Source organism: Canis aureus, chromosome 4, assembly GCF_053574225.1.
Source record: "Canis aureus isolate CA01 chromosome 4, VMU_Caureus_v.1.0, whole genome shotgun sequence".
NCBI classification, from domain to species: Eukaryota; Metazoa; Chordata; class Mammalia; order Carnivora; family Canidae; genus Canis; species Canis aureus.
Window position 1 is genome coordinate 36,390,592 of NC_135614.1, and position 27,511 is coordinate 36,418,102.

General features: G+C 58.2%; 2 protein-coding genes and 1 pseudogene across 5 annotated transcripts in view; 2 read left to right on the top strand and 1 right to left on the bottom strand.

The window, feature by feature from the left end:
• Positions 1–5,414, top strand: part of BMPR1A (bone morphogenetic protein receptor type 1A) — a 140,725-nt gene extending 135,311 nt beyond the window's left edge. For both annotated transcript variants that reach the window (XM_077895268.1, XM_077895269.1), the window contains 2 exons: positions 1,131–1,261; positions 1,345–5,414. In XM_077895268.1, coding sequence (XP_077751394.1) covers positions 1,131–1,261; positions 1,345–1,470 — 257 coding nt within the window. In that variant the 3' untranslated portion in view covers positions 1,471–5,414. The remainder of the gene's footprint in view (positions 1–1,130; positions 1,262–1,344) is intronic.
• Positions 65–27,375, bottom strand: MMRN2 (multimerin 2). 3 transcript variants are annotated; one of them, XM_077895267.1, is made up of 7 exons: positions 27,141–27,375; positions 18,315–18,443; positions 18,118–18,224; positions 17,953–18,033; positions 17,022–17,228; positions 15,281–16,909; positions 65–607 (listed from the first exon to the last, which is right to left on the bottom strand). In XM_077895267.1, exons 1-7 carry the CDS (start codon positions 27,302–27,304, stop codon positions 570–572), a joined length of 2,355 nt encoding a protein of 784 aa, XP_077751393.1. In that variant the 5' UTR covers positions 27,305–27,375; the 3' UTR covers positions 65–569. The 3 variants fall into 3 exon arrangements, with proteins under 3 accessions (XP_077751393.1, XP_077751392.1, XP_077751391.1); XM_077895266.1 differs by lacking the exon at positions 65–607 and adding an exon at positions 11,967–12,970 and having other exon boundaries at positions 17,022–17,186; XM_077895265.1 differs by lacking the exon at positions 65–607 and adding an exon at positions 11,967–12,970.
• On the top strand, positions 19,980–26,205 carry LOC144311988 (ELAV-like protein 1 pseudogene; annotated as a pseudogene).
• Positions 27,376–27,511: the final 136 nt, after the last annotated feature.

Consider the following 27,511-nt stretch of genomic DNA (forward strand, 5'->3'; position numbering starts at 1 on the left):
CCGAGATCCCAAGGCCACTCCCAGGTCTGTGATTTCACTACCAGGACACACAGGACTCCGCATATAGTTGTCCACATAGCTGAGATTTATTACAGTGCAAGGATACAGATAAAATCAGCCGAGGGAAACGGTGCACGGTGCAAAGTTCAGAGGAAGTCAGGCACAAGCTTCCAGAAGGCCTCCCCCAGTGGAGTCACACAGGATGTGCCTAATTCCTCCAGCAGTGAGTTATGACAACATGTGAAATATTGTCATCTAGGAAAGTTCATTAGAGACCTAGTAGCCAAAGATATTTTTGGAGTCTGGTCATGTGGGTACCCTGCGCCTAGCATGTACCAGAATTCCAGACTCCTAGAAAGAGAGCAGGTATTCAGTGTAAACCATATTGTTTGTACAAACAGTCTAGACACACGGTAAGTGGCCCTTATCATTTAGGGAAAGTTTTGTGTGAGTGTGGAGGGAATCATTTATGCAACCAGTTCCCAGACAGCGGCCCCGCGCCAGCCCTGCAAGCAGGCCTTTTCGAAGGCTAGCAGTCTCGGCCTGCTGTGTTAAATCTTTTCCATATATCACGTTGTCTTTCTACTGCAGGAGGAAACAAGGCAAACTGTAAAACAAAAACCACATCCGTCAGTAAGAACAATTACGTATATAAATAATTAAATTAAAAATTGAAGGGGCACTTGGGTGGCTCAGTCACATAAGCAGCCGACTCTTGGTTGGTGCTCAGGTCATGATCTCAGGGTTGGGAGATCAAGCCCCTCATTGGGCTCCACGCCGAGCATGGAGTCTCCCTTTCCCTCTGCCCCTCCCTGGCGAGCACTTGCAGCTCACTCGGTCTCTCTCGCAATAAAATAAAAAATTGAAGGTAAATGAGTGCTTCACCTTACTTTCTTAAGGGATATCGGTATGTCCACAGGTATGACGGGGACTGATGGAGATTGAGGAAACATGGAGGCATAGGAAAAGAGAACACACATTTACTATTAAAAGTGAATCACTCAGCCTATAATTCTTTTCTTCCTGTAGGAATCCATTTTTACTCCCAAAGTCCAGAGAGAGGTGCTGAGTAGGTTGATCTATTCTGTTGAGTCACTTTTGTGCTCACTGTGTTTCCTCCCTGCCTGCAGGGATCGTGGAAGAGTACCAGTTGCCATATTACAATATGGTGCCCAACGATCCATCATACGAAGATATGCGTGAGGTCGTGTGTGTCAAACGTTTGCGGCCAATTGTGTCCAATAGATGGAACAGCGATGAAGTAAGTGGAGCTCCGTGCCCTGAGGAGGTGATTGGTAACTGTTGTCAGAGACCTGTGCTCACTCCATTCTCTTTGCTTCTCAGTGTCTCCGAGCAGTTCTGAAGCTCATGTCGGAATGCTGGGCGCACAACCCGGCCTCCAGACTCACGGCTCTGAGGATCAAGAAGACCCTTGCCAAGATGGTTGAGTCCCAGGATGTCAAGATTTGACGGTGAAACAGTCATGAGGACGAACTCTGGACTGCAGGAACTGTTTTCACCCAAGGGACGGGTGGCGTTAGGCTAGAGTAAGGATGCTGACTTGGTTCTCAGACCCTCTCCTCACTACACCTTCACAGGCTGCTAATATTAAACCTTTCAGTACTCTGTAGAATACAAGCTGGGAACTTCGAAACACTTCGTTCTTTATATATGGACAGCTTTATTTTAAATGTGGTTTTTGATGCCTTTTTTTTTATTGGGTTTTTATGAACTGCATCGAGACTTCAATCCTGATTTAATAAGTCTCCAGTCAGACTCTGGGTACTGAATTCTCTGTTCATAAAATGGTGCTTTCTGTGAAAGCCTTACTAAGAAGATAAAGGAATTCAGCAGAGATGGAGAAATATACACTTTTGCCTTCTACCTGAGGAAAATTAATCTATTTGTATTCCACCTTTGTAAACAGCCTATGGGTTACGATCTGTTTGGGACACTACTTAGTTTAGGATAGTGTGTCATGCTTTGGTATTGGTGTGTGTGTATACACACCGCACACACCAGGATTCCTCTGCTGCCATTTGGATTAGAAGAAAATAATTTATGAATGCACAGGAAGATGTTGGTGGCTGTTGGTTTTGTGCTTTAAAAAAAAATGCATTATCTGACCAAGATTCTCCAATCACACAAAAGCCATTTATTTACCTTGCAAGTGAGCTAGCTTCTCTGCCAACTTTATTTTTTAACATAAAAGTTGATATAAAGGCCAAAAGAAGTTTAAAGTATCTATAGATTTGGACTATTTTCCTTTCATCACCATCTTTTCCTCCCTCCCCTCCCCTCCTTCCTTCCCTCCTTCCTTTCTTCTCTTTCTTTCTTTTTGGTAATCCTCACTTTTGTCATGAAAAGCATCTTATCCAAAGTTGGAACTTCCAATGCCATGAAACTTCTAAAGAAAACACTTCTTATTGAAGTGAATTACTAATTACTGCATTTGATAGCAATGTAAGTGCCTATAACCTTGTTCTATATTCTTTATTCTCAGTAACTTTTAAAAGGGAAGTTATTTATATTTTGTGTGTAATATGCTTTATTTGCAAAACACCTCCTTTACGACCATATTTTATATATGTACATACATTCAGACTGTAGAAACCAGCTCTCATGTGTACCTCAGATCCCATCCTTAAGGGAAGAAAATTAAAAGATCATCAGGAAAAAAAATGTTATAAAGTAGAACTACATATAAATTTTCAGAATTCATGCGTTCAAAATCTAGGACTTTGTTATTCTGGCATAGACTTTTATCAAGATGCTGTTGTCTCAATTTTTTTTTATGAAAGGATCCTCCAATTAGAATTTTCTATTTCAGAGCTGATATAAACTTAACGACTATTTTGGGCATTTGAATCATTTGAGATTTTTGGTTTTATGATTTCTGTTCCATAACTTGTGAAGACAATGAAGAGTCAGGCAAAAAGTTCAGTATCTACTCATTACCTGTATCTATACCATATAGCTGTTATTCAATAAAATGCTACGTATTTTATGGATGCCTTGTTATCGCAAGGAATAATTCTGCTTTACTTAAACTTACACTTCTGCAATGCCTTTTTAAATACTGTCTTATCCTGAGCAAACAACTCATGGGGGCATAAAGTGAAATCATTTTCTTTGAATGTAACAAAATAAACATGATTATATCACAATCCAGTTAAAAATCTTTAAAGGAGAGGAATCAGAGCATGAATCCGTCCATTACCAAAAATCTGACTGGCATTTAAGGATGAAACTCTTACGTATTTATCTATACGTACGTCAGACTTCACAAATTTGGAATCTGCTTTAACCGTTTTAACCAAGTTTAGTAATTTTCATCTAATATAATTGAAGTTTGAAGTGTTGATGAAGATGAGTAAATGTACGTGTAGATAGTACCCAATAACGTGCTCTTCCGGAATGTTCTCCCCTATACTGAGAGAGATTCTGACCCATGTTGCCTTGTGATTTAAGAACACTTGTGAGCTCTGACCTTAATCTAAGATTAATCGTGCTTTATTTTTTATGGGCTAACCTATAAATCTTGAACATTATTTGTCATCTTAATAACAAAGAACGTATGTAAAGAAAGGCAAGCTCTCTTACAAATGTTGAAATAGCGTGTGGAAGCAGACCGTTACTGATGGTATATACGTACAAGGTCACTATGTTGATTTTTTAAAATAAATTGATCTGTTAAAAGTGGTATCAAGAATTAACCTCAGCAACTTGTTCAAAAAAAATTTTCTAAGGTAGCATGTTCTTTAAAAAGCAAATGATGTCATGTTTGAAATCCTAAAGTCCAAAAAATATGCTCGAAACTTACTTCCTTCTCTCTTTACTCTCACTGTTAAATTTCTAAGTTCATCCAATAAGGGAAATACGTAGAGACTAAGAGGAAGTATTACCTGGTACCACGTAGTTAATACTTTGTAAAACCCTAGAAGGCATTATTGGGCCCCACTCACAATTTAGTATTTTAAAAATGTGTGGCTTCTGTCTGTCATCCTTTTAAATGAGTAAAACATAAGAACAAGCAAAAACCCAAAGCAAGTTTCTGAAGTACAGAATTTGAATCCAATTTCTCTGGAAATGTTTTCACGAAAGATCTTTCGGTCAACCTTTTATGTTGCATTTCCGATGGTCTAGAAGTGTCCCTAAAGTTAGAAAGCAGCCTATGGTTTCTGAAAATTACGTTTTCCTAGAATGGGCCAGATCTTTTATTTGTTCACTCTAAACTACTCAGTGCCGTGTTCTTTCATATGCTTTGCTTCTGTTTAGAACAAAAATGTAATATAACATTAAAAGAATCCTGTATCTCTTAAACTGGCCCAAGATCAAATTTGATATTGAATAATTTATTCCAGGCAAGATTTTATAAACTAAATCTCTTGAGTTTCTTTTCATACACGTTGTTTGGAAATGTTACAGATACTTAAAATAATCCCAACAGAAATACTAATTGATTTTTTTTTCTTAAAGACTGTTGCAGCTCTTATTCTGCTTAAAGGAGTGATATTTACTATTTGCTTGGGTCAGCTGTTAATATAGGGGAGCGGTTCAGCTCCCTCAGTGCTCTTAGGAGAGTCACAGTGGAAACTGCAGAAAGCTGACATGTTCGTAAAAGCTGAGTTAAGTCTCGGGCAGCAGCCTGCAAAGCCACATGCAATGATCAATCCCATAAGGAAAGTATGTGAATGCTGCTTTTGCAAAGGATTAAATGTATTATTGTAATTTTAGCTCGTGTTCTGTACTATGCTTTCCGTGGAATCATTTAAGCCCTTTTAGTGACCGTTGTCCTTGCCCATTAAGAAACTAAAATGTAGTATATATTGTATAAAATGAAAATACCATTATAGCTTCGTTAGGGAAGTTGTACATAGACATTGAAAGAAGGGTTAAAAACGGTTTTATTATGCAATTGTAAAACACCAAAAATACAGATTCATCTTTGATATGTAACACACTAAATGTATTTTGTACAGCATCTGGTTTAAAAGGTGCCTTATTAAGTTTACCATTAATTGCTTTGTTCTATATATAGATTACATCCAGTGTATCATTTTTAAGTAAATAACCTTATTTTAGTATACTTTAGTGATGTGTTTTGTGGTAACTCGGACTGTATTGTGTATCAGAGGTCACGCGTCTGGTGAGCCTTTCTGATGGAAGTCAGGATGTTCATACACGCGTCCCTGAGGTGTCCGCCTCGGCTACCAGGAATCTGGTGTCGAGCGCATGGCAGGTAGGTGGCCGTACTCTCTCCCTGGTGTACATTGAGCAGTTATAAACCTGCTACACGGAAGGGTTGCTTTGCTTTTAAAAAAAAAAAAATTCTAACTCAAAGTATGTACTCATTGCAGAAATTTTGGGAAACGAAAAGAATAAAGAAGCAAATAAAATCGCCCACAACCCTATTGCCACATGTGACCCTATTTACACTTGAATGTTGCTTTTCAGTCTTTTTTTTTCTGCTGCATATTTTTTTTTACAAAATTGAGATCATAGTATGTCATTAATATGCGTTGAAAATGTAACCTTAAAAAAATTGACTACATAAGATTCTAACAAGTAGATGAAATAATTTATTTTTGTAATTCCCTGTTGAATATTTGGGTTATTTCCATTGTTTTCAAAAATATAACAAATGTATTGAACATCCTTGTACATAAATCTTTTAAATCATACATTAATTCTTAGATTCCTGAAAGTGGGACCTAGTGGTAACGAACTTTGAAAGGATTGCATAAGATGGGAGAAATGCCCGTGCGTCTAAGGGTCTTGGTCAGTGTTGCCGTAGCACTGGCGGGCAGCTTCCTGGGACCCAGGGACCCTGAACAGCGCTGCTCCTGGCCCCCACCCCCACCCCGGGCGGTGGTGGCTCAGGAGGGATCTGGGACTAGGTGGCATCGCCCCAGAAGTGCGTGTCGGGGTCGCTCACTGCAGGGCCCTCCTGGGAGCCCCGCTTGCTGTCCCTGTGCAACGCTTTCTTGGAACAACCACGTGGCCCTGCGGCCCGGGCACCCGGGCTTCCCGAGCCGCCCGATGCTGCGCGTGGCCTGCACCCCGGTCCGCTACGCTCGATTCCCTGCCCCCTAGTCTCACTCTCACGGAGGGAGGACTTGTAACAGTGACAGCTTCCAGGGTTTCTGTACCATTAGCAGCAGCCCTAGTGGAGAAGACGGTAGGAAATGAGGACCCTGTTCTTCCAGAATAATACAACCCTGGCAGGTAACGTCAAGCAGATGCTAATTCAAAAAAAAAAAAATTTTTTTTTTAAGTAATTCTCTTTTTTTTTAAGATTGTATTTATTTATTCATGAGAGACAGAGAGAGGCAGAGACCCAGACAGAGGGAGAAGCAGGCTCCCTGCAGGGACCCGATGGGGACTTGATCCCGGGACCCCGGGGTCACGCCCTGAGCTGAAGGCAGATGGTGCACCGTGAGCCCCCCGGGCGCCCCAAGCAGACACTAGGTCTTCATTCACTCGGGGGACTGGTTTGCTCCGTGGGGCTCATGCTTGCGCCCTTCTGGCAGCGAACCCAGAGGAGAGGCCCTAAGGAGCCTGGCTTGGGCCCTGGAGCAGGCCCGCTGAGTGGGGAGAGTGGTGGCACCGCCCTGATCCCACAGGGACCGTGCATGAGCTCCGGGCAAGAGCAGGACGGGCCGGTCACCGCTGGACCTCGGAGGCTTGGTCCAGGCGCAGAGAGCACAGGGGGCCGGGAGGTGGGGCCGCAGTCGCCCTCTGAAGTGGAAGTTGTCCTCTCAGTGGCAGGTGTGTGTGCGCCCACCTGCTCCCCTGCACCCCTCCTGGGCCGGTCCTCGTCCAGTTGCTTCCACTTTGTCCCGTGTGCTCAGTGGCTCAGTGTCGTTCAGGGCGATTCCAGATCCCCGGGGCTGCGTCCTCCTCCTCACTTCTCAGCCAAAGTTTTATACAGGAACCCTGAAGTGCTGCCTTGTCGAAAGTCCAACATCAGTATAAATGCTCCCGCCGAAAATCCTTTCAGGGGGGGCCCGGGGGGCTCAGCGGCTGAGCGTCGGCCTTCGGCTCAGGGCCTGATCCCAAGGTCCCGGGATCGAGTTCCGCGTCGGGCTCCCTGCATGGAGCCTGCTTCTCCCTCTACCTGTGTTTCTGCCTCTCTCTGTCTCTCATGAATAAATAAAAATCTTTAAAAAAAATAAAAATAAAAAATAATAAATGAATAAAATAAAAAACCAAGATGTATAAAAACTGGATTCTGTCCTCATCCTTGGCTAGCATTGGCGGGAGATGGGACCTAACTGACGACATTTCCAGCATCCCCGTTGTCAGTAAGTCTGACGTGTCTAATTCAGGCCTTTGTAATTTAGTTTTCCATTCAAGAAACAGAATTTTCGGGCACCTGGATGGCACAGTCGGTTGAGCATCCGCCTTAGTTTCAGCTCAGGTTGTGCAATTGAGCCCCCCGTGGGCTCCATGCTAAGCATAGACTTTGCGTGAGACCCTCTCCCTCTCCCTCCACCCCTCCCCGTGTCTCTAAAATAAATACTTTCTTAAACAGAATTTTCTTTTTCTTTTTTTTTTCTTTTTTGATGTTTTGAAGTTTGAACTTGTGTAGGTACCTTGGTTGTGTGAGTACTGATGCGGTGCTTTCAACCTTTCCTCACACCGTGGAGCTTCCACCTTTTATTTCCCTCCTTTTATTCTGCTCTTTCTGGGACTCCTGTTGACAGATGTCAGGTCCCCTGGATGTTTCTTCCATTTTTCTTAACGTGTCTGTCACATGACCCATCTTACCTTCCACTTTGCAGCCCATCTAAATTTTTTAAAGATTTTATTTATTTGAGAGAGAGTGACAAAGAGAACCAGTGGGGAGGAGAAGGTCCCCGATGAGCAGGGGCCTGATAGGCTCCATCCAAGGGCCCCGGGGTCATGACCTGAACCGAAGGCAGATGCCTAACCCACTGAGCCACCCAGGTGTCCCTACATTTTTTTTTTATTTCAACCAAATTTTTTTATTTGGAAATAATTCCAAAATTCCCGAAAAGTTGGGAATATGAGGAATGGCATTTACACGTCACCCGGACTCGTCAACCCCCACATTTTGCCACAACAGCCTTGCTAGTGTGCGGGTACAGGATGGTACCAGCCCGTGCTGGGATGTTCATGCACACATGCACAGTCGCCCGTGACCCTTGCTGAGCCGCTTGGGTCAGATCAAGAGCTTGTGCCTCTCTCTATTCTATTACAAAACCACTTACGTGCAACTCCCGAAATCGGGCAAGTGGACACCGACACCCTCGTAATTCTCAGCGGAACCACAACCTGCTGACCTTTGCCGCTTCTGCTACGGTCCTTGAGCACATTTCCCGGGTCCGGAGTCTGTCCAGGGTCCTGTGTTACTAAGTGTCACGTCTCTTTATTTTTTTAAAAGATTTTATTTATCCGTGAGAGACCCAGAGAGAGGCAGAGACGCAGGCGGAGGGAGAAGCAGGCTCCCTGCGGGGACCCGATGGGGGACTCAATCCCGGGATCCCGGGGCCACGGCCTGGGCCGGAGGCAGACGCTAACCCCTGAGCCGCCCGGGGCCCCTCGTCTCTTTAATCTGGAAGCAGGTCTGGAGAGCTGGGGTCTGTCCTCTGTGATACATGTTCCAGAGCCAGAGGCCAGTGTCTCCGCGCACGTACGTCTGTCCCTGCCAGGGCATCCCAGCGGGAGGCCGCGCCATGGGTCCCGTTCCTGATGGGACTGTCGACCCCTGTTGGGGTGAGACCTGGCTGCTTCACCGTTGGGTACTGGTTTTCCCTTCGTAGTGACGTGTGAGGAGACACTTGGAGCCTTGCTGCGCCGATGGGCATGCAGCGCGGCCGTGGCGACGGCGGGGACCCTGCTGGCGTTGGCACAGCCGCGCTGCTGACCGTGGAGCCCTGAGTCCTGGTCAGAGGAGCCTGCAGGCTCCCCTCCAACTCCGCAAGTTCTAGTCTTAGGCCATCGTGGGTTTTGATGCTCAGATGGATCCGGACTTGAGCCCTGACGGTTGGGCCACCGGCCCTGGAGCCCTCGGGCCACGCGCCAGGCTTTCTTGGCTCGTCATACCTGTCGGCGCTTGCGACACGCTCCCCGGTTCACCAGTACTTTGCATGTCCCGGCTGCGTCGCCAAGGACCCAACACCCTCGTGGAGGACGCCGATCGGAGGCTGGCACCTGAGCGGCAAACAAGATTTCCAGCTCCCCGGGGCCTTGGGGGCCTCGCTGGTCGAGTGTCTGCCTGCGGCTCAGCTCATGATCTTGGGGTCCTGGGATCGGGTCCCGCGTGGGCTCCCAGCTCAGCGGAGGCTCTGCCTCTGCTCATGCATGCTCTGTCTCTGTGTCTCTCTCTGTCCCTCTGTCTCTGTCTCTGTCCCTGTCTCTGTCTCTGTTCCTCTGTCTCTCTGTCTCTGTCGCTCTCTAATAAATAAAAAAATCTTAAAAAAAAAAAAAGAAAGAAAAAAAAAAAAGATTTCCACTTTCCCGTGTTGTCTCTATCTAGACACCTGTATATTCCAAAACCTTCCGTGTTTTGAGTGTTGGGTCCTGTCGAGCGCAACCGTGGTTTCCACAGGCCGCGGCGTGGGTGCTCCTCTTGGCGCCCGTGGGGCCCTGCTCCTCGCCTGCCTGTTTTTATCAAGAAGCGACAAGGCAACAGCCGAACGTTAGGATGCGCTCCTGCCGGGTCCCCGGGGGTTCAGCCCACCTTCAGCCCAGGCCATGACCCCGGGTCCTGGGATCGAGTCCCGCATTGGGCTCCCCGCGTGGAGCCTGCTCCTCCCTCTGCCTGGGTCTCTGCCTCTCTCTGTCTCATGAATAAATAAGATCTTTATAAAAAAAAAAAAGTGCTCCTTCCTTCTTGCCTAGGGGTCTGGCCTTTCCCACTCGCCTCCTTTCCACTCATCGCCGCCCGTGGTCGGGCCAGGGGGACCAGAGGGGGAGACCGGGGGGCGGGGGCACTCAGGAGACAGGTGGCCTGCAGTTTTCGACGTTTTCGAGATGAACGTCCCAGGAACACTGGCAGTTTCCGAAATGTTTCAAAAACATTCTTCAAGGACCAAAAATCCAGGGACAGTTGTGTCTGAAGTGTGGGAGGTCAGGTGTCCATGCGCCCCTAGTCAGGCCGTCGCCAGTCGGGGGACCCACCGCTGCTCCCCGCACTGCTGCACCAAGCTCCCCGCCCGGCCAGGCGCTGGCCCCCACTGCTCTGCGCCCTCCGCGCCCCCAAAATCACCCCTGGCTCTGCGTCCCCCAGGGTCTGGGCTTCTGTCCCTCGGCCGCTTCCCGTCCTCCGATCTTCCTACCTCCCGTTTTTCAGAAACCACGGAACTCCTCAGATCCGCTTCCTGCACCTTGTTGGTCAATATGACCCTTGAAGACGCTTCCCCGCCAGATCTGAGCTGCGGGGCTTCGTGCTCAGCCCGGGGCCTGCGCTGCAGCCTCAGGGAAGGGCGCTAACCCTGGGGGGCTGGGGAGACCCAGGAAAGAGCCTGCACCCTGGGGGGCACCTGGGGAGACCGGGGAAGGAGTCTGCACCCTGAGGGGGCTGGGGAGCCTCGGGAAGGAGTCTGCACCCTGGGGGGGTCTGGGGAGCCCCAGGAAGGAGTCTGCACCCAGTGGGGGGAACCTGGGGAGCCCCGGGAAGGAATCTGCACCCAAAGCTATTGGATGCCGTAGTGGAGATATGAACCTGTCAACTGAACCTTAGAATTCGTGTCAATCTGGTGTCCTCATTACAGAAGTGGGTTTTTTGTTTTTTTTTAAGATTTTATTTATTTACTCATGAGACACAGGGAGAGAGAGGCAGAGACCCAGGCCAAGGGAGAAGCAGGCTCCACGCGGGGAGCCCGACGTAGGACTCGATCCCGGGCCCCGGGGTCACGGCCAGGCCTGAAGGCAGGCGCTGCGCTGCTGGCCCCCCGGGCGGCCCTACAGATGTGTTTAACAGGAAATGTGCACTTTGCCTGGTGGTTAAGGTCTTGTTGACTAGAAAGCTTCCTATGTCACAGCCACTGCCTCTCGAGTTCTCGTCCCAGAAGCTTCCGGAGTGACCCACGGGCCCGATTCAGCAGTCGCGCCTGCACCTGTAACCCGGATGCAGGAGGCCGGCCCCGTGAGCCCTCGGTGGGTCAAGTGGCCCTGCTGGGGGGCAGAACACCCCCGATGAAATCTTAGATGTTGAGAGCGCACCACGCTGGGGCCTCCCCGGTGGTCAGCCAGCCTGGCCCGGGGTGATGGGCGTGAGGCACAGAGGCGGCGCAGAGGGTCCCTCGGGAGGCGGGCGCCCTGCGAGCAGCGGTCCAGTCGTGGGCCGGGAATGGCCCCGCCAGGTCACGCCTCAGGTTGGGACTGGCCTTGGCCACTGAGGGCCGCACTGGGCCAGAGGCCGTGGCCGGGGGGAGTGGCAGGAGGCAGCGTGACCTGGGACGCGCGTCATAAAGCCCTGAAATCCACGATGAAGCCGGCCGACGGGCACCAGGCACCTCGCTCCGACGGGGAAGCTCCCGAGGGGGGAACTGAGGTCGGGGCCGGCGGCCAGGCCCTCCGTCCCCTTAGCACCCGTGTTCCAGCCAGTGCAGCGCACGAAGCATGGCCGGTCCATTCGGGGGACACGTGCTTGAACCCATGGGCCTTAGAAAACCGGGAGGAGGGCTGAGCCGCGGCTGCCGGCCCGAGAAGGGTCTGCTGGGCCGTGCCCCACGCCCACTGCTGGAGCGCGGACGCCCCTGAGGCCGGGCCGGCTTCTCCAGCCTGTTCGCTGCTCGCGGGGCCCGATGCTACGGGGCCGGTGCAGCTCCCAGTGCTCCCGCCACTGCCCTCGGGAGGCCTCTGCAGGGAGCTCCCTGGACCGAGAGCAGCCGGAATTAGGGGAGTCGCGTTTGCCCCAAATAGCTGCATTGTGTCCCGCGTGTGCACCCCCTTTCCCGGGTCCCTTTGCTCTCCGCGAGGTCAGCAGGCAGGCATTCGGAGGGCAGTGCTTTATTCCAGGCGGGTCGTGACGGGGAGATCTGGACACGCGGCCTTCACTTCCCCCCTCGGCCCCCCTCCCGGTGACAGGCGCTCGTGAGGCTCGGGACGGCCACCAGGGCACGGCTGTGCTCGCTCCGGGTCATGCTGGGCAGGTGGCGGCCTCCACCCTGTGGACCAGGGAGGACAAGACGGGAAGCAAAGGTCACAGAGAAACTAGGGAAGGACCAGAACTAAGGGGAGCGGGGGCGGGGGGGGGATTCTCTTCCCTGGTAACTCGAGCAGGCCTCAGGCCCATTCCCAGCAGAGGCGCCGCCAGCCGCTGCCCCGCTGCCCCGAGGTGGGGGGACGGGCTCCCGGTGTCGTCCCCAGTGTCACCTCCAGCATAACGTACTCCTCCTGGGGAGGATGAGGGGGAGGCGGCGGCAGGTGGTTTAGAGGTCGCAGCCACGGGAGAGCAGCCGAGGGCGGGCAGGACCCCCGGAGTGGGCGTCGCGCGGGTCCATGCTCCCCGCACCCGGGGCCGCCGGGCAGCGCTCGGGCTCCTCTCCACACCGTCACCTCCAGGCCCCGCAGCTCAGCAGGCCCCATGCGGCGCCCCGGGCGGGCGGCCTTCAGGTCCTGAGCACCAGGAGCCCCCCGAAGGCCGAGGCTGCAGGGCTCCTGCTCCTCAGCGACCCCCGGGTCAGCTCGAACCACACCCTCTCGCCGCGCTGCAGCTCGGCCAGCGCGAAGGCCGTCGCCGTGCCGGCCGCCCTGCCATCCTCCGGGGAGCCCACGGGGGTCTGGCGGCGGCCCCCGAACACCAGCTGCCCGCTGCCCGGCCCGGGGCCGAACTCCACGCTCACGGCGAACAGGTAGACGCCGCGCTCGGGGGCCAGGAAGTAGCCGTGATCCGGGAAGTAGCTGCCGCCCACGTTGACATGCGTGGTGTTGAACTTGACGGTCTGCGGGGCCGCGGTGCCTCCTGAGCAGCTGGCGTAGAAGGCCGCGGGGGAGCCTGGAACGCAGGGCGCCGCTCAGTGCCCGCCTCCCCGCCCGCACATCGCACCCCCACGCCTGCCCGTCCCCTGCCAGCAGGGCCACCGGGCACCCTGGCTGACGGCCCGTGCCCCAGTGGCACCCTCGGGCCGCAGAGCCCCCGCCAGGCCAGCAGGACGGGAACACCAGCACCTGGTCTCTGCCCCCTGAGCAGCCCCTTCCCCTCCCAACGCCCCGAGAGCCAGGCCTCCCTCCTCTGGGGAAACCGGGGCCGCGGGCGCTCGACGGCTGCCCGAAGCTGCGCAGCTTTGCCAGGGCGAGAAGGCCGGCCCCCCACGCTGGGGCACCCACCCGGAGCCTGGGCTGAGGGATCCAGACGGGCCCAGAGGGCGAGCCCGCGCCCCCACGCACGCGGGCCAGCACCGGGACCTCGTGGGGCGAGTGTTCGGTGAGCCATGGCCTGCCTGGGCCGACGGGGGGGCAGGACGGGGCCACGGGAGGGGAAGTGCCGGCCCCCGGGCTCCGGCCATGACCCTGGCCTTGGCACCGACAAGCCACGTCCCCTGGGCGACCCCCCCACCCCCCGCTGTCTGTCCGTCTCCTCGCTGAGACCAAACTCCGCGTGCCGGAGGGGATGAAGCCAAGCTCTGCCGCAGGAGGGCCCCGCCGGGTGCGTAGAGACCTGGCCCCCCGCAGCCCCAGCACCTGGCTCCCAGCCCAGCAGCAGGCCCGGGGTCGGGACTGCGCGCCTCATCCTGGAAGGCTCCAGAGCGGGCAGGAGGGCGGCCCTGCAGCACCCCAACAGGAGCTGGGCGCTCGCCCGGCTGCAGGGACCCCACAGGGCCCCCGCCCGCGCCCTCCGCAGCCGCCCGCAGGCAGCAGGAAACTGAGGCCAGCAAGTGCACTGGCCGCGAGGGGCTGTGCGCTGTCCACAGGGCGGACAACCTTGGGACGGGCCCCGCAGCCAGGCCGCTACTTCCCACACACCGGGCTACCCGCAGTGTAGACAGCCCGACGGCGGCCCTGTCCCCAGTCCTGTGTCCGGAGGAGGAGTGGCCACGCCCCAGGGCCAGCCTCCTCGGGCAGGGGATGGTCACCTCTGTCTAGGGTCCCCTTCCCAAGGCCACACGCAGGGATGGAGGGGCCAGGAAGGGGGGGCTGCACGCACGTCAGCCTCTGAGCTGGCGACCCAGGCCCCGGGGCCCCGCAGGGACCAGTCGTCAAGGGCCTGTCGCACAGGAAGGGCCAGCACCCTAGAGACCGCAGGGCAGGGTGCAGGGCTCCCTGTGCCACCTACGGCCATGTGACCAGGCCCTGGGCCCTGACCATTGGAGACTCCACAGGGACCCGGCGGGGCAGCGGGATACGCCAACCACAGGGCCACGAGGCCTCCCGGCCCCTCCTCGGGGGCTGCCGGGGCAGGTGACCCCAGCCCCTGTGCGTGTGTCTGTAGGGGAGCAGGTTAGAGACTGCGGGGCGTGGCAGGGAGGCGGGAGGAGCTGAGGCCGGACCTGGGGCTACCCCAGCTCCAATGACGGTTGGCCAGTGGTGCTGACACGAGCCTCAAACATTTAGTGGGGGCCCCCGCGGGCTCCCCAGCCTCCGCCCCGCAACCTCTGCCTCCTGCGCATGAGGCAGCATGAGAGGCCCCGGCCTGAGCAAACGGGTCAGGGCCAAGCTGGCCCTCAGCACTCCCGGGGCGCAGCCTCCCCGACCTCTCCCACACAGGCAGCCCTGTGCCCCGACGCCCCGGCCTCCCCAACACCCTGGCCTCCCGGCCTCCTTGGTCCCCTCAGCCTCCCTGATGCCCTGGCCCCCCTGGCCTCGGGCACTCACTTGCCTCCCTGCCTCCCTGGCCTCCCTGATGCCCCAGCCTCCCCAGCCTCCCCAAGACCCCAGCCTTGGGCACTTACTTGCCTCCCCAGCCTTCCGGCCTCCCTGGTCCCCTGGTCCCCTGGTCCCCCGGCCTCCCCGAACCCTGGCCTCAGGCACTCACCTGCCTCCTTGGCCTCCCGGCCTCCCTGGTTCCCTGGGTCCCCCCATCCTCCCCGATGCCCCAACTTCATGCACTCACATGCCTTCCCGGTCCCTCCAGTCCCCCTGGTCCTCCCAGTCCCCCGGGTCCCCCTGGCCTCCCCGGTGCCTGGACCTTGGGCACTCACCTGCCTCCCCGGCCTCCCGGCCTCTCCCATCCCCCCCAGTCCCCCCAGTCCCCCGGGTCCCCCCGGCCTCCCTGACACCCCGACCTCGTGTATTCACCTGCCTGCCCGGTCCCCCTGGTCCCCCTGGTCCCCCTGGCCTCCCCGATGCCCCAACCTCGCGCACTCACCTGCCTGCCCCAGCACCGGCCCTCTGGCGGGCTCGTCCGTCCCGGGCTCCGCTTGCTTCCTGTCCCTCCTGCGGGTGCCGTCCAGCCCTTTCTGCCTCTTCCCCTTCCGGCTTAGCATGGCCTGCAGCTGTCCCAGGTCCAGGCTGACGTTGGCCGCCAGGAGCCCTTGGAAGTTGCCAAAGAGGCCGTGGAAGAGGCGCTGGTGCTGCTGCAGGTCGCGCCTGGTGGCGGCCAGCGCCTGGCCCAGGCCATCAACGGTGGCGCGGAGGGTGGCGTTCCCGACGGGCCCGCAGCAGCCGGCCACGCGGTCCAGGTCGGCGTCCAGGCGCTGCAGCTCTCGCGCCAGCCCCGCCGCCCCAACGGCCTCCAGCGCGTCCACCCGCGCGGCCAGCGCGCCCCAGGCCAGCGCCTGCTCCTGCAGCCCGGCGGCGGCGTCGCGCAGGGTGGCCACGATGTGCTCATAGCGCAGAGGCAGCGCAGCCGGGTCCTCGGCCAGCCGCTCGGCCATGTCGTCCCCCAGGAGCGCGGCCAGCGCGGCCTCGTGGCGCAGTGCGTCGTCCAGCAGGGCCGCGAAGTGGCTGCGCAGCCGGCCCAGCTCCCGCTGCACCTCAGCCTGCGCCTCCTGCAGCGCCCGCGCCTCGCCGTCCAGGGCCCGCAGCGCGCTCCGCAGCCGCGCCCGTTCCGCCCGCGTGCGCTCGCCCTCCTCCTGCTGCGCGGCCACTGCGCGGGCCAGCGCCGCCACTGAGCTGCTCAGGGCCCGCAGCTCTGAGCCATCGGGCTGGGGGCGCTCGCCCAGGTCGTCGGGGATGCCGTCCAGGCCTGTGGGGAGCTCCTGGCAGGTGCAATCCTTGGCGTACCTGGCGAGGTCGGCGTGGCTGCCCTGCAGCTGCTGGACGGTGAGGTTGAGCTCCAGCAGCTGCCGCTCCACCTCCTCCCTGTTCTCCTCCAGGATCAGCGACTTCTCCATGAGGGCGATGCGCAGCTCGCGCAGCGCCGTGTGGTTTACCTGCAGCTCCCCGAGCCGCCGCTCCACCCTGCTGATCTGCTCGAAGGTTTCGTCGGACTCGGAGTACAGCTCCTTGATCTCATCGGCATGCTGCGCCAGGGTGGCCCCCATGTCTGCCAGGGTGGCCTGCAGCTCTGCGTCCCTGCGGCCAGCCGCCGCGTGCAGCGCCGACACGTTCCTCTGCAGCTGGCCCAGCCTGGCCTGCAGGCTCTCGGGCTCGGGCCTGGCCGCTGCCCCCATGGGCTCCTGGGCCCTGAGGGCCCTCTTGACCTTGGCGTCCACATCCGCCTGGACCTCGGAGAGCGACTGCTGCAGGGAGAGCTGCTGGGCGTGCATCCGCTCCTCCACGTCCTGCCGCAGCTGCGCCACCCTCTGCGCATTCTCCTGGACCTTGCTCTCAAATTTGGCGCCGAGCTCCTGGAAGTCAGCCCTGGCCACCGCGCTCTCCCAGACTCCCCTGATGGCCTGTCGGTTGGCCTCCACGTCCAGGGACAGGTTTCTCAGGGCTTGGGAGAGGCCATGCAGGCTCTGGTTGACACTCCTCCAGGTGGGGCTGAAATGCACCTGCAGGAAGGCATCCAGGTGCAGTGGCAGCACCTGCTCCAAGGATGTGCTGGGAACCTCTGCAACAGAGACCCGCTCTTACCCACGCTGCCCTCCCCCAGCAGGGACCAGGGCGCGTCCTCTGAGATCCAGGCCCTCCGGCCTCCCTCCTCTCTTGCCCTCGGGCCTCACCGGGCTCCGTCTGATTCGCCTCCATCGCAGCGGCTGTGAGGTTGCTTTCCAGGGCCTTCCACAGGCCCGGGAGGCCGTCTGCCACCTGGTGAAGGTCATTCTGGAGGTCCTCCAGCAGGCGCCCCTGCTGCCCCAGGACATGGCTCAGCTCCGCAGCCCGCTGGCCTGGAGACACGGAGACAAACGTCCAGGCCTGCCTCCCCGGGCCTGGCCGGACCACGGGGTACACAGAAGGAAAGTTCCAGGTTCAGACGGAAATTTCCAGGGGGGGGCAGGGGGATGGTGATGTCCTCTGAGCAGGAGCTCAGCAGCTCAGCTCCAGAGGGGGAATGCCCACCCACGAGCCCTTACCCTCACCCTCACCCTCACCCAGCACCCGCAGCAGACATGACTAATCGATCTCGGCACACTTTGCTCCTCGGCTGTGTGGACGCGGCCTCTCAGTGCCACTCAGGCAGCCCTTGCCAAGAGATAGGCGTTCATCGCATGACGAGACTCACTCACCATCCCAGACGTGGCCCAGCCTGGAGAGGCCTCACGAGTGGTGCCTCTGGGTGGTTCTGTGCGGACTCTACACCAAGGGTGGCATGACTTCCTGGCCCTGGGAGGGCGCGTGTGGGAAAGCGTCCTGCAGGCCATGGGATCTCGCACCATTCAAGGGCCAAGGAAGGTGCCAGAGGAAACTGTCCTTCCCAGGACAGGGAGTCGGGGAAGGGGGTGCGTGTGCTTAGGCAGCGGGTGGCAACCGAGGGCCCTGCGACTCTGGCCTGCTCTGTGTGGGGGCAAGCTGCCCCAGAGCCACAGAAGGGCCCCTGCCGCTCCGGGCATGGAGACTTCCCCAGCCAGTCCTGCCCTAGCCCAGGAGAAAGGGCCTGGGAGCACTTCTCGGCGCCTGCCTACCCCTCCTGCACCTCCTAGGCAAGCAGCGTACCAGGTTCCAAGGCGACGGGCCCGTCCCAAGGCTCCTGCAGGCCGTCACCTGGGTCCTCGGGCTCAGGGGTAGCCGTGGGATCTGCAGACGGGAGGTGGCTGATGGTGAGCCCACAGGTCAGAGCACCCACCGGACTTGGAGGGGGGGAGCCCCGGGGAGCCCTACCGTGGTGCTGGCAGTCAGGGCCCGCAAAGCCAGGGCAGCACTTCCAGGCCACGGAAGCCAGCACCTTCTGCTTGACCTGGTACACCGGCTTGTGGGCCACGCGATACCTGGGGAGAGATGGCCAGCTCGGTGACGCCAGGGCAGCCAGCGGGGACGCGAGAGGGTGGCCCACCCTGCCCCATCCGGCCCCTGCTCACATGACTCGGACTCTCTGGCAGTCCGGAGCCCCCTGCGGGCATGGCTGCTGCGAGTGGACGAGGAATTTCTCTGTTTTGCAAGCGGCTACAAAGGTCACCAGCCTGGACTCCTGGTAAGGGCACCAGTTACTGGAAGACAAGCCAGGAGAGAGGCCTCCTGAGCACCCCAGCCCCCCCCCATCTGGCCTGGAGGTCAGCAGTGGTGCCAGCCCCACCCCTGCCTTCCTGCCCACCCACACCAGATGCCTGGGATTCCAGAACCCATTAGCCTGAGAAGAGAGCCCTCTTGCATTATTCATCCCTCCTTCCACTCCGGACAAAAGCTCCAGGAAACCTGCCCTGCAGGAGCATCTGACCAAGGCCCCTGAACCAGCGGCCAACCCAGAGAGGCTTGAGAGCACCCCCAAAATCACACAGCAGAATTACCCATGGGCCAGGATGGGCTCTCGGGGGTTTCTCTTGGGGCCAGGGAGGCAGCACAGTGCTGCTGGGGCTGGAGAGAGGCCTGAGTTCAAATCCTTGCCACCTAGTCCATGTGAGCTGGAGCGAGGCACTTAGGGCTTTCCCCCTCGCCCACGTCTCGGATGGAGGTGCTGCTCCGCTCCTCCAAGCGTGAGGGTGAGGACCCGGGGCCTGGCTCCCGACAACACTGCTGCCCCGTCACTGCCACCTCTTTCCTGACTGCAGACCGGGCTGCGGGGAGGGCACCTGCACCCTGGCCATTCCCCGCATCATGGAAACGGACTTGCAAAGAGTCATGGGAGTGGACAGCTGAGAGTAGTCCCCACTCCAGGAAGTTCTGCAGGGCTGGAGGTCACGTGCAGCCTCTCGGTCTCTGCCCTTCACCCCTTCACCAGGCTCCTTTGCCTGGTAATCAGCTCCCAGGGTTCTCCGGGGTTGCAAGAGGCAACGACCTGCATCGCTCGGCTCGTGGCCGCTGAGCTGAGCAGCACCCAGTGCCAATACAGACACACAGACCTTCCCTGCAGGGTCCCAAGGGGAAGCAGGCAATCGCAGGTGGCGTGGAAGCTGCTAGGACCCGGGGAGCCATCCAGGAGGTGGTAACCAGGCACCAGGAGCTGTGACAGGCGTATGGCCCGCAGTGCAGGGGTTGGGCAGGCAAGTGGCCCAGACATGCTGAGAGGCCAGGCCGTGGGGTCCTTGAATTCCCGCTGGGGACCCGGCCTGTGTCCTAGAGCACGAGCTGTGGAGGGGTCTGAGCAGGGAAGTGCCATGAAAAAGCCACCCTGGCTTCTGGGGACAGAACGGATAGGAAGGGGCAAGCTGTAGGTGGCTGTGTCAGGGATGTAGGTGGGAGATGTTGGCAGGTCCCATGGGTGACGGCGGTGGATGCAGAGAGAAGGGGCACACTTGTCAGATATCAGGAGGCAGTGTCGGGGGCCTTGCAGGTGGAGTGGCGCGGCTCTCGGGCTGAGGGTGTATTCTCCGGGGCCGGCCTCCCACCTGGGGCCGCCGGGCGCCACCACACAGGGATTCTGCCGGGGTGGAGCGGGGAAGGAGTGAGGGGGACCGAGTGACGACACCCGTTACGAGGCCTGGGCCCCCAGCCTGAGTTCCCACTCAGTTCTCAAAGCCTGGCAGCCAGCCTTCCCCCCGGGCCGCAGACTGAAAAAGCGTGTCAGGAAAATGACCCCACTCGAGAGGATGGACCGAAAACACGACAACATCAGGGGCTCCCCGTGCAATGGCCCAGCAGGGCATAGTGTGACGAAGGAGGTCAGGAAGCCGCATCCGCACACCCAGGTCCAACCAGCTTCGTAGTCTGCTCTCAAGGGGGCAGACGTCCGAGACGACTCCTGAGAAAGATCTCCGTACAAAAGGGGGGAGGTCGGAAAAAGCAACTGGGGGGAAGAATCAACTTGGAAAAAGCCAGCACTGCGCAGAGAAGTCCCCCAAATGTGTACTGATAGCCCCAGATTGATAAAGGAAGAATAGGAAGCTATTGGGGCGCCCGGGGGGCTCCGTGGTGGAGCGTCTGCCATCGGCCCAGGACATGACCCTGGGGTCCCGGGATCGAGTCCCACGTCGGACTCCCTGCGTGGAGCCTGCTTCTCCCTCCTCCTGTGTCTCTGCCTCTGTCTCTGGGTCTCTCATGAATAAATAAATAAAATGCTTTTAAAAATCTGAAAGGGGCGCGTGCTGAGGAGGAGCCGCCGCCTGCCCCGGAGCAGCCCCGGGCCCGCCCACCCGCGTCCAGATTTTTTAAAACTCCAACGTCTAATGGTTATGAAGACCACGTGGCCGAAGCCTGCGGGGATGATATCGGGAGAACGAATTTAACTGTCAACTACCGCCCTCGAGGCGTGACCCAGGATGAGGCACGGAGTCCGTTCAGCAGCATTGGTGACATGACCCTGCAGAACCCACTCGGGGTAAGGCAGAGGGCACAGCCCGGCCACCACGCCGTGAGCCATGTGACCGCAGGGGCTGAGAGCAACCACACCGAATGGCCTGCGGCTCCAGTCGAAAGCCATCAAGGTGTCGTCCGCACCCCGAGCTTGGAAGTCATCAAAGACGCCAACCTGCGCAGCGGTGGGCTCCCGCAGACCGTGACCCGGACGGGGAGGGCGTGCTCCCTCGGTTCGGGGGAGCCACCAACTCCCGGGGCCTTGCGGATCAGACCACAGGTTTGTCCAGAGGGGTTGCGTTTATCTGGTTCGACACACGGTCGGAGGCGGAAGGGGCAAGTACCAGTCTCAATGGTCATAAACCCCCAGGTTCCTCTGAGCCCACTACAGTGAGGTTTGGGCCAACCCCAACCGGAACCAACCCGTGGCGCTGCTCTCCCAGCGGTACCGCTCGCCCGCCAGGCGGTTCGGAGGCCCGGTTCGCCACCAGGCGCAGAGATTCAGGTTCTCCCCTGTGGGTGTAGATCACGAGTGGGCTTTCCGGTGTCAGTGTCCTGGGCGACGCGTCTTCGGGCTGGTGCATCTTCATCTACAACCTCGGGCGGGACACCCATGAGGGGATCCTCTGGCAGATGTTTGGCCCCTTTGGGGCGGTCACCAATGTGAAAGTGATTCGCGACTTCAGCACCAACAAGCGCAAAGGCTTTGGCTTTGTGACCATGACAAACCATGAAGAAGCCGCCATGGCCGTAGCAAGTCTGAACAGCTCCCGCCTGGGGGACAAAATCCTATAGCTTTCCTGCAAAACCAACAAGTCCCACAATAACTTGCTTATGCTTTTTTTTTTTTTGTATGGAATAGATAATTAAGAGTGAAGAAGTTAAAACTTTTTTGTTAGTGTACAACTCATTTTGCACCAATTTTCACAAGTGTTTGTCTTAGTCTAAATGAGAAGTGAAAAGGTTTTTATACTCGGGGATGCAACCTACATGTTCAAATGTTTGAAATCCCACCATGTTAAACCAATGTAAGTTTCTTAAGTTATTTCCTTTAAAATATATATTAAACAGAAATCTAAGTAGACCGCATTGACTAACCAGTCCCTCGGGATGGTGGTGAACCTGAAGCATGCTTTAACTTCTAAGACTAACACTCGTTTCATTTGGTGTCTCCACACACTGGATAAAAAACACAAAAAACAAACAACAACAACAAAAAACAACAAAAAAGCCATGACCTTTTAGTTTTAGTTTTCAAACGAAAGATGTTAGGCAGATGCTGAGTGTGCGTTTTCTCAACTGCTTCAACATTTTAAGCGATTTCGGCTTTAGTTGACAGGAAATTGCTTTCCCAAGCAGGTGCCATTGCCACCTCCTGCTCACTCAGCCCCGGGGCTCTGCAGGGGTCCTGGCAGTGGCAGCAGGCCGTCCAACGGGGGGCCGCCACCGGGGAGGGGCCGTACGCCAGGCCCTCCAGAGAAGGGCACCCACGGGTTTCATAAGCCCAGGCGCCAATGGGAACGGACCAAAGAGTTTCAGGGAAACTCCAGTATATTCCAGAGTCAGACCTAACTCCAGGGCATGCCTGAAGATGTGCTGCTCCTCTGACATCCCGGATTTCTGTGCACACGTTGCATGCACGGTGCCCCGCACACCGGGCGCTGGTGTTCCCAACCATTTCTCCACTTTCCAAGAGCAGTTCACATAGCTCGAATGCCTAAGATTGCTCTATATTTTAAGAACACAGAAACAGGGCAGCCCAGGTGGCTCAGCGGTTTAGCGCCGCCTTCAGCCCAGGGCCTGATCCTGGGGACCCGGGATCGAGTCCCACATCGGTCTCCCTGCAGGGAGCCTACTTCTCCCTCTGCCTGTGTCTCTGCCTCTCTGTGTGTCTCTCATTAATAAATAAATAAAATCTTTAAAAAAAAATCACAGAAACATTTGAGCATTGTATTTCTCACATCCCTTCTCGTGAGCGCTAGACTTGTTTCCATTTTAGTCAGATTTTGTTTTGAAACTTTGCTTTCATATCAACACTCAGCAGAAAAGTACTCACTTCTTGCCAGTTATCTATTAACAACAACAACAAAAAAAAAACAACTTTGATTTGTAGCTTTAAAGATTAACCCTCCCAAGTTCTCTGCATAACTGCCTTGATATTTTGGGTTGTTCTGTTAATTTTCTTTTGCTTTTTTGTGTTTTTTGTTTGTTTTTACTTTTGCATTTAAGACCATTAAATTTTATTTTGTTCTGCTCGGAAAAAAATAAAAAATAAATAAATAAAAATCTGAAAGGAAAATATCTCCAATTTAGAATCCTATACCCAGCCTAACTATCAAAGTCAAGGGAGCAGAATAAACACATTTTCAACCAATCGGGTCTCAAAACGCTGCCCACCTCAGGGCCCCTCATCATCAGGGAGCTACTAGAGCAGTGCTTTGGAATCTTGCCGTCAGATCTTCACGTCAAAGCCACCGTGTGGCACTTCATAAAGAAGAGCCTCTGGGCTGCAGTAGGTCAGTGGGGCAAGTGTCTGGGGCTGGGGCTGGGCCTCAGCATTCTCAAGCGGCCTGGGTGTTCCAAGTCAGAGCCCAGGAGGCGCTCCACTTTGCCAGAGGTGCCCCAGCTGCACAAGCCAGAGCACCCAGACAGAGGAAAGCAGGGTGTCAGGAGACAGGAGCTCTGGCAGGGAATTGAGGGGAAGGGAGTCCCCAGGAAGATGGCACAGGGAGCGCCCCGTGCAGCCGCGGGCAGGTGGTGTGGGCCAGTGTCCAGACCGGAGCACAGCTAGGGCTCCGAAAGCCATGCCACCGAGAGACCCTGGCAGTCAAGCATCTGACACGGATGAAAGGGGAGAGCAGGCGTGGACAACAAATGGGCCAAGAGTTTGGGGCTGAGTAGTGACAGAGACACTAAGCCAAAGAAACAAAAACCAATGGAGGTAGTTGTTTATTCCAGGGAAGATGGAAGGTAGGAAGCTGCGGGGGTGCGGGGAGGACTCGCGGGGTGTTTCTTCTCAACTCTCCACTTGGAGCAGCGAACAGTCACGTAGAAGTAGATACTCAAAATGACAGTACAGGAGGAGGAGGGGCAGGTGGTGCGTGTGTGCACGCACTTACGCACATGCATGTGTCCTTGCACACCTACGTGTGAACAATGGGGTTCGGGTATGGGGTGGGAATGAAAACTGAATCGTGGGGGCTGCTACTTCCCAAGAAGCAGCAATCTAAACACGTCAGTTAGAGACACAGGTCAACGGCAAAGGATTCACCTGGGGAGTCAAAGGTCCTGCCTCTGGGGACCCGTGGGGACAGGGGCTTCTGACTGTGTCAACTTAGGCCCTAGCCACAGCCGACCCTGACCCTGACGTCAGCGCAGTTCTTCCATAAAGGGGCAGAGAGCAAACACCTCACACGAGGCTGACTGCATAACCTGTAGCGCCCAGCGCCAGGCGAGACTGTGGGACAACAGGTGTTAAACCCAGCGGGGGGCCCTTCCGTGGGCGCCCTCTGTGGCCGCTCGGGTCACATGCCCACGGAACCCACCGGACTTCAGGCAAAGAATATTTACTCAGCGCATCAGGAGCTGGGCCCACAGCTTCAGGGCCACAGGCGGGGCGGCCCCCTGCACAGGCCAGTCCAGGACCCAAAACTCCCACCCAGGCGCTGGGGATGTGCGGGGCCGGGGCCAGGGCCAGTGGTTCTGGGGGTGTGTGCGACCTGCGTGTAGGGGGCGCAGGCCAAGGACGGCAGCAGCCGGCCCCCCGCGGTCCGAAGGCCAGGATGCCTGCCGAGAAACACCTGCGGGCAACCAGGCTGCGTTCTGGGCTCCCCCTCCCGGGGCGCAGGGTGCAGGAGGCCCTGCCGGGCCGTGGGTGCGTGTCAGCCTGCCCTGGGGGGGGGCGCTGGGACTTTCCACCCCAGGCTCCTGGGACCGGAGGCGGTGCCGCCCACCCTTCCTGCCCAGGAACTTTCTCTCCTGACCTGCCCAAACCTCAGCTCCAACTGTCAACCCGCCCACGCTCCCCCTCCCTTGGCAGCCTGTCCCCTTGGCACCATGCAGGCCGCTGGCCTGCGGGCCCTGGGAACATTCCTGACCTTTGCTTTGGTTTCCTCCAGCTCCTGGCAGCCCCAGAGCCTGAGCCCCATTGTTCTCAGTGCGCTTTCCCCCACCCCCCCACCCCCGTGCGCCCTCATCTCCTGGGGCCCCCTGCAGCCCCCCCAGGCTGCACCCCATCAGGAGAGCATCTGCCGGAGCCCGGGGTGGGGGGGGGTGGCCCTTCCTGTCCCCCTTCCTGGACCCAGGGTGGCCTTGAGCAAGGCCGCCCCACCCCCCAGGATATGCAAGATGATTCCCACTTCCAGCCTCCCTGGGGGCAGAGGGAGGGGACGGAGGCCAGAGGGAGGGAGCTCCAGCTCCAGGGAAAGTGTCGTGGGTGGACGTGCAGGTGCCACCGCGCGGAGCAGGGGGGGGGGGGCGGGGGGACGCCGACCGCCCACATAGCACAGCCCTGGTCACAGCATTTCACCAGCTCTGTCTGTGGGCTGGGAAGGGGTTGGGGCAGGGGCCTGCGGCCCTCTGTGGGCTGGGATCCCCTGGGGGTGCCCGGCCCTGCTTCCCGGTGGCCCCGGGCAGGAGCTACAGCCCTGGAGGTGGCTGTGGCCTGCGCTCCTGTGCCACCCCTGCCTCCGGCCTGACGCCTCTGGGCCCGAGCTCTCAGCCACAGAGCATCGCAGGTGCTGCCCGTTTGGGGCCAGACAGACGCCGGCCATCAGGGCCCTGCCCTGTGCTACCCCCACCTGGGTGTGGGCCCCGCTCCGACCTCCCCAGGAGCTGGTGGCCCGGGGTGGCGTCCCCATCCCTCTGAGCCTCACGGCCTGTGGAGAGGGCAGCGCAGCCCCGAGCACCTGGAGGGGGGCACCCTGCCCTGGGCTCGCTGGGCCCCCACGTAGGCACTGACGGGCCCCCATCCTAACTGCTGCCCGGTCCCACTCCCACGGGAACCACGGAGCATCGCAAGAGTCCAGATGCACCCGGCGCCGGGGGCCCGGGCCGTGGGAAGCACACTCACATCCCGCCCCCACCCTGCGGCCTGGCACCCGGCACCCGGCACCCGGCACCCAGCACCCACTTGTTCCCTTTGAACCTGTCCTTGCAAATAGTGTGACCTGGGCCCGTGTCCAGGGCCCCCAGTGCTTACGAGGAACAGGTGGGAGGAACACGGAGGCCTGGTCCCTGACGACAGCCCCACGGCCCCGGGGCAGGGGGAGGCCAGGCTGTGGGCCCTTCCGCCTCTCCCTTCACAGAGGAAGCAATCGGCGGGAAGCTGAGCGGCGTTTCCTTCCTTTCACACCGGCCCCTCGGCCCCTGGAGGCGCTGACAACCGGGTGGGCCTGCTGGGCGCGCTTCCCCGGGAGCGGCCGTCCTGGTCGGCGCCCTCCTGGCACCCCGTCCCACGAGGGCTGGGGGGCCGGAGCCCCGTCGGAGGAGGCAGGGCTGCGGGGACTGGGCTTGGTGGCCTGAGAGCAGACCTGAGTCACCTGTGTCCCCAGCCCACCGGCCACCTGCCCCCGTCTCCAACCCATCCCACCCCCCACGCCCACCCTGCACTGAGCTGGTGCGACCGTGAGCGGGCCCCCCCCGACGGCACTGGGGGGGGTAGGTCGCGCCGCTCACCCCAGATCCATATGAACGCCGGGAGCCATGGGGGTGGCTCTGCGTGCCCTCGGCTGTGTGACCGGGGCGGCTGCTGAGCCTCGGGCTCCTCCACCACGCGGGCTGTTGGGAGCATCGCCAACATTGGGAAGGGGACAGCTGAGATGGGCCCGGGAAGGGACCCCCGGCTCCAGCCCTGGGCCCAGACTGGGGGTCCGGTTCTGACGCCACCGCCCGTGTCCAGCGGGGCCCCGGAGGGGTGCTCCCTGGCTGCCGTGGGCCCCCTGGGCTCCGACCGGAGCGGGGCGCCCTGCGTGCTGGCCACCTACCCTAGGGCCAGCCTGAGGACCCGCACCGGGCCCCCTCAGGCGAAAGTCCAGGCCCAGGGGCATCCGTCTTCTCTGACTTGGGCCAGGTCAGCCTCATGTAGGCTCCACTGTCAGTTCACCTGCTCCCAAACTGCAGCCACTGCCGGGCCAGCTGGAAACTTCCGGAAGGACTGCCCCTATCGCCCCTCTCATGCTAAGGGGTCGATGGCAAGAAATGCTCCTGCCGAGTCCCGGGTCTCCCGCCTGCCACGGGCCAGGCCGGGAGCGTCCTGTGGCGCCGGGTCCGGGCTGGGGGGGGGGTGGGGGGCTCCCGAGGGAGCCTGGCACGTGGTCCCATTAAGCCTCACCGGCGGCCCAGCAGGTGAGGAAATGGGGGATGCCGTGGATGGGCAACCGGGTTCCCAGGAGACCCTGTCCGGCGGGACTGGGACTCGGCTCCCGCACGTGACCGCCCAGAGGTCAGGTGGCCCTTACCGTCTGCCGGGGTCCCCGCTGGGGTCCTCAGCCTCTGCAGTCCAGGCCCCAGGGGGCCGAGGGCTGAGCGGATCCGAGCCCCCGCTCCCTGCGGCCTGCGCCGAGGCCCCCAGCAGCCCCAAGCCCAGGGGCCCCCCGAGGCCGAGCAGCAGCGTCAGGATCATCCGGGCGGCGGCGGCTGCACCAACTGCTGCTGACCGTGACGTCGTCTTCGACTTAAGTCTCAGAAGGAAAAGAAAGCAGAGAGACAACAAAGAGAGGAAGTGGCCTGGGCCGGCCCACCGGGCGAGCCCTGTCCGGCCCCCCCCCGCCCCCCACGGCAGCCAACTACCCAGGCTGGTTCCGTGCCTCGACAGGACTCAGGTCAGGGA